The 8,791-nt window shown below is 32.4% G+C and overlaps 1 protein-coding gene across 2 annotated transcripts; it reads left to right on the plus strand.

Moving 5' to 3' along the window:
- The first annotated feature begins 2,181 nt into the window (after positions 1-2,181).
- LOC110864472 (short-chain dehydrogenase TIC 32 A, chloroplastic) lies at positions 2,182-6,567 on the plus strand. 2 transcript variants are annotated; one of them, XM_022113541.2, is made up of 7 exons: positions 2,184-2,471; positions 2,620-2,851; positions 3,349-3,585; positions 4,506-4,587; positions 4,726-4,813; positions 6,008-6,054; positions 6,172-6,567. In XM_022113541.2, the coding sequence occupies exons 1-7, from the start codon at positions 2,348-2,350 to the stop codon at positions 6,364-6,366; spliced, it is 1,005 nt and encodes a 334-aa protein (XP_021969233.1). In that variant the 5' UTR covers positions 2,184-2,347; the 3' UTR covers positions 6,367-6,567. The 2 variants fall into 2 exon arrangements, with proteins under 2 accessions (XP_021969234.1, XP_021969233.1); XM_022113542.2 differs by lacking the exon at positions 6,008-6,054 and having other exon boundaries at positions 2,182-2,471.
- The last annotated feature ends 2,224 nt before the right edge of the window (positions 6,568-8,791 follow it).

Genomic DNA, 8,791 nt, shown 5'->3' on the forward strand with positions numbered 1-8,791 from the left:
GGACATGTTTGACTTTTTTGTGGTCTTTATGACCTTTTTATGCTGTTGGCTGTTTGGACAACTTTAAGTTGTGTAATAACTCTCTAGGATAACTTGTGGTGATTTATAACTCTTTAGGGTAACTTTTGGTAATGTTATAACTGTTGGTTATGTAATGGTATAAGTCTTGCTTATGGTCTTTATGCATTTTGGTTGATTGGTCATTATACTATGCAGTTTTGGTCATTACATAGTGCAGATTTGGTCATTACAGCTTGGACAACATACACAGATTTGGACACTTGCAGTTTTGACCCATATGCATTGTGCAGTTTGGACACTTGCAGTTTTGACCCATATGCATTGTGCAGACCCATTATGCATTGTGCAGTTTGGACACTTGCAGTTTTGACCCATATGTGCAGACCCATTAGGCATTGTGCAGTTTGGACACTTGCAGTTTTGACCCATATGTGCAGACCCATTATGCAATGCAGATGTGTAGCTATATGTGTAGACCCATTAGAGGTATGTTTCTTGTTATATCATGACCTTTGACATTTGTTGGTCAAAATACAGTTTGGATATGTTGACTAATCTGGTAATATCAATACATGTGCAGATATATGCAATCAAGGACTAGGATTTTGCATTAAATTTCATCAAAAGTGTACAATTACAATAAGAACACAGTTCATACTACCTAAACATATACAACACTATGCGAATGCCAATAAACAAGGTTAACACATATTGCTTGTTCCATTTCGACTCTGTTCCAGATATCTTTGCTTTCAACCACCTATTCTCTTCTACTAAGACCAAGTTTTCATATTTCAGGTCTTCTGAACTGAACCTACACTGGGATGCATGTTGGTTGAACATTTTGTCGACATCTTCTTTCCATAAGAAGAACTTGCAGTCTGATCTCTGCAAAAGCCAACAACACCTCATTTAATCAATCAATTCAATTCAAGAAAAATACTTGGAGTTAAGGTGGAACATACCGGCCAATGAGAGCATCCATAGAATTGTTGACCTTGCCGCACACTTTTCCGTCCAACAACTCGAACAACTGCTACAACATCATGATGGCAGTACACATTACCCTCCAAATCAACCTTAAACAATTTAGGGTTTCTAGATACTGTGGATGAAGACGTAGAAGATGAGCTCATTTTGATTCAAGATTAGGGCTTGTTCTTCACGGAAATCGACCGGATCGTATGTTGATGATGGATTTGCTCCAAGGTGCGTCTGGTTTGCTCTATGAGTTAGGATTAGGGTTTACAGAATGAGTTTGTTAGGGATTGGGGGTTTTAAAGAAGGTGAATGAGTATACTTGACAAGTATGAAATGCCACATCAGATTAAATTGTCACATAGGCTAATTTTAATAACCTGGTTAGTGAATATTTAACGAGGGGGTGCCATGACAATCGATGTGTTAAGTTGGGAGTGGTCTGAGCCAAAGTGAAAGTTGAGAGTGTCATCGGCCAAATGGCCATAGTTGGGGGTGTTTAAATCCATTAACCCTTTTTTTTAATTTCATTTAGGTCCTAGAATTTTAGAAAAAAATAAACTTTAAAGCCTAAATTTATAAAATTATAACTAATTTCTTGAAAGTTTGTAATAAATAAAATACAAAATATTATTTATTGATTTTTTTTACTATCCTATTTTAATTTTTTTAATATAATCTATAATTTCATTAAAATTTGTTATAATTAAAATAACTAATATCATTTATTTATTTAATAAATCGATATTGAATTTATTTTACTATCCTATTTTTAATTTATTTTGTTTTATATAATTAAATATAAAGAACATATAAAAATTATTATAAAAAAAATTAAATTATATTTTTTGGAACGGTATCAAAATTAGATACAGCTTAAATAAAAAAATAGGTGATGAGGTGAATGTTTGAAATAGTTGAGCGTTATGAGAAAAAGTTGAGTTTAGAATGATGGTTATTTAAAATGATGCATGCTGACTAGGCTAGTCTGGATTTGAACCGCCTTTTAACGTTATGGATACTCTCATAACACACAATTATTTATTCCCAAACAAAAAAAAAGTTAAATTATCATCCATTTACAAGTATATAAGTTGCACCAAATAAAAGAATCCGAAGCAAACTTTTACATATGCTTTTCTATATTAATCAAAATACAAAGAAGCAAACGTACCAATCAGGACCATCGCCCCCATCCCTGTATAATCGTCAGGGCCACTCTTCCTTTCACAAAAAGCTTCATTTCTAATCGGTCTATATATACAACTACCCACTCTTTACTTTCTTTCTGTTCCGAATATTCAATGCTAACCGTACAATAAACACAATAAAAAAAGTTCATCAAGAAATGCTTGAAACGATCAAGTATCTTCTCGGCTCAACCGGACCGAGCGGCTACGGCTCTAAAACCACCGCGGAACAAGTGACCGATAACTGCGGTGATCTTCACTCCTGCACTGCCATCATCACTGGTAATAATATTATCAATCATTATATATCTAATCATGTTCATGCACATGCACTCTCATCATTTCCTTATTATTATTTGGAGAAAAAAAAGAAGATATTCCATTATTCATTATATTCTTATATGTATAATTTATAAATCGATTTGACAAGGTGCTACTTCCGGAATTGGTGCTGAGACAGCTCGAGTCCTGGCTAAGCGAGGCGCGCGCCTTGTTTTACCAGCTCGGAACCTGAAAGTGGCTACAGAAATGAAGAATCGATTTGCATCCGAGTTTTGTGATTCGAAGATAACCGTCATGCATCTGGATTTGAGTTCTATGAAATCGGTTAGGCAATTTGTTTCGGAATTTGAAGCTCTTAATCTGCCTCTAAATCTTCTCATGTAAGTGGTGTACTTCACAACAAAAATCAAAAGTTTAGAAGCTTAAATCTCATATTCATTTATTCTAGAAAATCCAGAAAATAATGTTAAAAAGTGTTATTATATATTCACACAGAAAATAATGTCAAGAAAAGTTGTTATATATTCACACTAATATTAACCTATCCGAATATGTTGCTATATCCTAGAAAATCTAGAAATTGATATGTTCAAAAAGAGTATTATATATTCAATATTAACCTATCCGAATAAGTTGCTATATCCAAGAAAATCTAGAAATTGATATGCTCAAAAAAAAGTTATATATTCACACTAATATTACCCTATCTCAATATGTTACTATTCTAGAAAATCTAGATAAAAAATAAAAGTTATTATATATTCACACTAATATTACCCTATCTCAATATGTTACTATTCTAAAAAATCTAGAAATTGATGTTAAAAAAGTTGTTATATATTCATACTAATATTATTAACCTATGTGAATATGTTAGCAACAACGCTGGAAAATTCTCATATGAACATGGAATATCTGAAGATGGGATAGAGATGACGTTCGCAACGAATTATTTAGGTCATTTTCTGTTAACGAAACTGCTGTTGAAGAAGATGATAACGACGGCGAAAACGACTGGCGTACAAGGACGGATAGTGAACGTAACGTCCGGCATCCATACGTGGTTTTCCGGCGACTTGATTCGGTCTCTAGGACAAATAACTCGAGATAAAAGGTATGGTACCATAATCAAACGCCAAGAGTTCGCTTGCTGATCAATCTAGAATGTTATACAGTAAGTTCCCATCTATTGTTGCATCATAAAGATTTAAGAAAAAAAAAACATAGTCGCGACTATATCCACACGCCTTGCTTTCTAATATCACACCTTCGTTTGAGCTTTAGTCAAACGCTGGTTAGTGTACTTTATGTCAAATCATGGGCCCCTGAATTTCAAATAGTCGTTTCGGCATATGAAATCTGTCTCAAAGAGCGGTTGTTTCCGAGTCGTGGGATGGCGTTTGATGACATAAACGGTGAGAGATTAGAAAGGAGTAGCCACTTTTGCTACTTCAATTCAAAAATGAAACTTTTTTTTTATCTGAGTCACTAAAGTTTTATTTTTGTTGTCATTTTCATCCAATTGGCAAACTGGGTTAGAAATTTATGTTAACTTCTCTTTTTTTGTCGTTTTCCTTATTTAATTAAAATATATTATGGCATAAAATGACGATTATACCCTTAATTTAAACGAGAAAACCGATAAAAAGAGCAGAAGTTACCAGGAAATTCTAATCCAGTTTGCCAATTGTATGAATATGACAACAAAAATGAAAACTCAAGGACACAAAATGTTTCATTTTTTAACTAAAGCGAAAAAAATGACAAAAACAGGAACAACTTACTCTTTGGGTATAGTATATATGGCTCAAAAAACATGTATACAATATAATATGGACCACTAAGAAGAAAAGTGTATGATGATGAACTAGGTAGTAAATTTTTAGTAACTAATTCGATTTGAATTGAACCAAGGTTTGACCGAGTGTACATTGGGTTCCACATCGAAAGTAGCGATGATCATAAATAGGGTTTAAATAAAAAGGAGTTAATGGGTTTGACTTTATACTCTGTATATTTGTCTTGTGCTTACAGTCATTACGATGCAACACGTGCATATGCAATCTCGAAGTTGGCTAACGTTTTGCACACCAAGGAACTTGCTAGCAGGCTCCAGGTACTATATATAACACGATGATGATTACAATGACACATATGTTTCCGTATATTAATAAAAAGAAAAAAGAAAAAAAATATTGCTAACTAAAAAAAAAAGTAACATTTTGTTTTCTTTTGTGTGTGTTTGTGGTGGCAGATGATGGAAGCTAACGTGACGGTAAACTGTGTACATCCTGGGATTGTAAGAACTCGACTCACAAGAGACCGTGAAGGTTTCATTACAGGTAGGTTTACTGATTAATTCTAATTAAATTGTATGAAACTTGTTTTTATTTTTATTTTTTATCTTTTTAGTATAACATAGTTATGGTTTGTTACTAAAATATGAATTTTGGGGTAGTCATTTAAATATTTAATGCAACAAGCATCTATCATATTTTGATGATTAAATGGAACATAGGTGTCAAGTTTATACCATATACATGAAGGCAAATTTACATATTTTGATAGGAAATAGTAAGTTTGTGCATTAAATAGTCAAAAAGGGTATCGTACCACATTAGTAAGAAAAGAATAATGCCCTATGATGGACTCATGGTCATGGTTTTGAGTGAATTAATTTCAATATATAAACAAAGTTAGAATTTATGATCAACCTCCAAAAGGGTGAATTTCGATCATTTGAGGGAATCCTTATCGACGATCCTATAGATTGCTCGATTTTGTCTCTGACTGAATCTAAATAGTTAGCGCGGATACATAGCAATACGGCCGTGGGAAGTAGTCATATGTTTATTTAGAGTGTATGCATAATTAGGAGTACATATAAAGCTATCTAATGTTTATTTGTGACAATCACTAAATGTAAATCTCTTTCAAGAAATACCTAAAGATTTGGCTTAGTAAACCTCATAAGAGAAACATCTTGATTTTTGCTCAAGAAAAGTCATTCTAAGTGTTTGGATTAGCATATGGTAATATTTTTTAGTACGAACTTACGTAAAACATACAATATCTTTTTTTTCTCATAACCTTTTGGTCGTGCAACTTTGAATGCCCTTGGAAGCTAGGGTTGTACTTGCACCGCGCTTCTTTCTCTTGCGAATATCTCTTCTGATAATCACATCACTAAGAGATTCAACCCTCATCTATATTAAAACTTTCACCATTCTCGTCTTACTTGTCTCAATCTTGTCAACGTCGCTTTAAGTCTAGGACAAACCACTATAAGTTAAGTGTGTTGTCCCATTACCAAGGCGTAAAAGCCTCATCAAATCCTCTAGATCCGCTCGTTCAAATGGCGGGTCCCTCTCAATTCTAACTAAACCTAATACCATTCAACTTTGTTTTTTCCGGCTTGTCCATTTTTCTCCAAATTAAATGAATCTATAGAACCAACCTCTTTGAATATGTGACATTTGCATGCTTAGTACATCAAAATTGTTGTTCATAAACTTTCAAAACTTTTAACCTTGCAGACTTGGTATTCTTTCTAACTTCAAAGTTCTTGAAAACAATTCCTCAGGTAACATTTCACGCTAATTAATAATCAACATCATCTACATTTTAGTATATTAAAGCATTACCATTGTACTAATTAATCTCTGAGATCATATATAAATTTGCATGTGCACTTGTGCAGGCTGCTGCGACAACATGCTACGTTGCAACTCATCCGAATCTAAAAAATACAAGTGGAAAATACTTTGCAGATTGCAATGAAGCCTCAAACTCGGAAATAGGTTGCAACCTTAAAGAAGCTGCGCGATTATGGTCATTCTCCGAAATTATGATTTCTACTGATTTCAAACCTGTTTTTGCTCCTTGTATGGCATAGATTAAGCAGACAAATGATTAATACTCTAATAAGTTAAGAATCAAATTATTTAGGAAAATAGTTAGATACCCTTACCAATATATTATATACTTTTTTGACATGTAAAGACATGTTCTTTTTTCTTTTTATAATGTATACATTATTATATAAACGTATAAAAGTCAAAAGTGCATATGCAAGGTTAGGTTTCATTGATTTTTTTATTGTGGGTGCATTGTTAGGCAGATTCTTTTAGTATTATGGTACAAGATTTGGCACTTAGCTGCGTTGATATTGGATGCTGATTGGTAGATCAGATTATTAAGAATCTTTCGTTTAAATCTGTATTTTCGTCACTACTTGATCAATCATTTGGCATAAAAGTTTAACCTTTATACAAGTCGTCTGTTTTCATTATGATAACAACTGTCTTAATATATCTTAAGTTCTTAACACTACTATTAAAAGCGCAAACTTAACAAGCTATATCCTTAAACTTTGAGGAGAAAAAACGGAAATAATCATATTCTTGGGTATCTTAACTATACATATATTGTCATATATTTGAGAAGAAAATTTTATTAAGAAGAAAAAGAATAAAAGGGAACAATTGTAAAACATTAAATAATTTTTTTCTCATCTTATTTATTATTATGTTTGACTAATTAATTAGTCATTAAGACTATAATCCTCAACACTAAATATTTTTGCCTACACACGTCAAAAGTTATCATACACATTTCGAAATTTATCCTACACAACTCGTAATTAATCCTACACGCCTCGTATTTATCCTACACTATAAATGAATTTTTATTTTTATTTTTTGTGAAAAATATATATATCTTAAAAATAAGTTACAAATTTAATATAGTTAGTTATTAAAGATGAAACTGCCAATTAATGATATATGTAAGTTTACTAATATACCCTTATAGTTACATTAAGTATAAATATTAAATGAAGTCTAATGAATCATTTATATTGGTTGAAATTTCTTCTTTTTTCTTCTTACAAAGAATTTCTTCTCATTTGAATCCTCCACTATACTCTTATCAAACACATATAACTCATTAAGATATGAGACACACAACATAGAGTTGTATATTAACTTTTACTCTTGTATCAGGCTTTTTCCCATCCATAACGGCTTAATCTAATGTGGTCCGTGACACCAAAATCATGTATGTATTATTGGCAACGTATAGATTCACACATGCAATATTCTTCATGTATAAAATAAAATTTTCTAGGGTTTAGACGAGATACACGACAAAAGATTCATATATTTCATGGCTATATGCGTGAAATTGTTCTGAATTTATCATAAAGATATAAAAAACACATAAATAAGGCTATCATAAAGATATAAAAAACACGTAAATAAGGCTACTTTTGAGATTTCCTCACAAATCTTGGTATAGATCAATATGTATATAGTTTTCAGTACAACTAGTAGCTTTTTTTTCGCATCAGGACAAATGTCATGTTTGATTCCATACATGACTTAACACTATAGATTATAAAGGTAGTAGAACTAGAGGGGCATTGCGACGCTAACCATTCGTCTAGGCAGATTTTCAATCAATAGACGTAAAAGTGTCTCTTTCTTATAGTTTAACCTTCAAACTGACGCCGCTTTAAAGCCGATGTAATCTTCTTGTTATCATGACTCCATAGTTTTAAAGTTTGGGTTACACGTTAGCAAGTACATTAAATTACCCAAAATGCATGTGTAGTTATTTTTTTTTCTAGTGAAAACCTCATCCACATCTTCTTTAAAGATGCCAGAACCACACCTATCAAAAGGTAAAAGAAAATGGGTCCATATTTGGTGTTTAGGCATGGAGATGAAGGACCATCTTACCACCCAACCACTTTACAATGACTCAACCCTAAAACTAATCCCCTTTTGTACAGCCCAAATTCCCAATGTGCAACTTTTGATGCATCATGTACAAGTAGCTACATCATCATTATTTGGATTCCAGAATGGGCTGGCCCATGAAAAAGGGATTTGATTGAAAAAAGTAGAATAGAAGAAAATATGCATTTTGCCCATTTCAGAATAATTCATCGTGGGTTGCACCCACCATTTTCTCACAAAAGTAGATGTGGGCTATGCAATTATGTATATACCCATATCTTTCCATACGATCATCATAAATATATTATATAGTCTTTAAGATATGTTATTTATATTATTCCACAGGTCACGTTCCAAAAGGAAATATCTGTCTAGCTAGTCCTAGTTTTTGTAACAAAATTTAAAAAGAATTTTTAAACCAATATGAATTCGAAATGACAAAACCAAATAATGGACATCTTTGTATAACTTATGCGTTATATGATTATATAACTTAATACCACACGCAACACATTTGAGAGACAAAGATTAAACCATCAAAAGTGAGACACGATATCCTGGCGACCTACGTGGCTAAGG

The sequence above is a fragment of the Helianthus annuus genome, chromosome 6, assembly GCF_002127325.2.
Source record: "Helianthus annuus cultivar XRQ/B chromosome 6, HanXRQr2.0-SUNRISE, whole genome shotgun sequence".
NCBI lineage: Eukaryota > Viridiplantae > Streptophyta > Magnoliopsida > Asterales > Asteraceae > Helianthus > Helianthus annuus.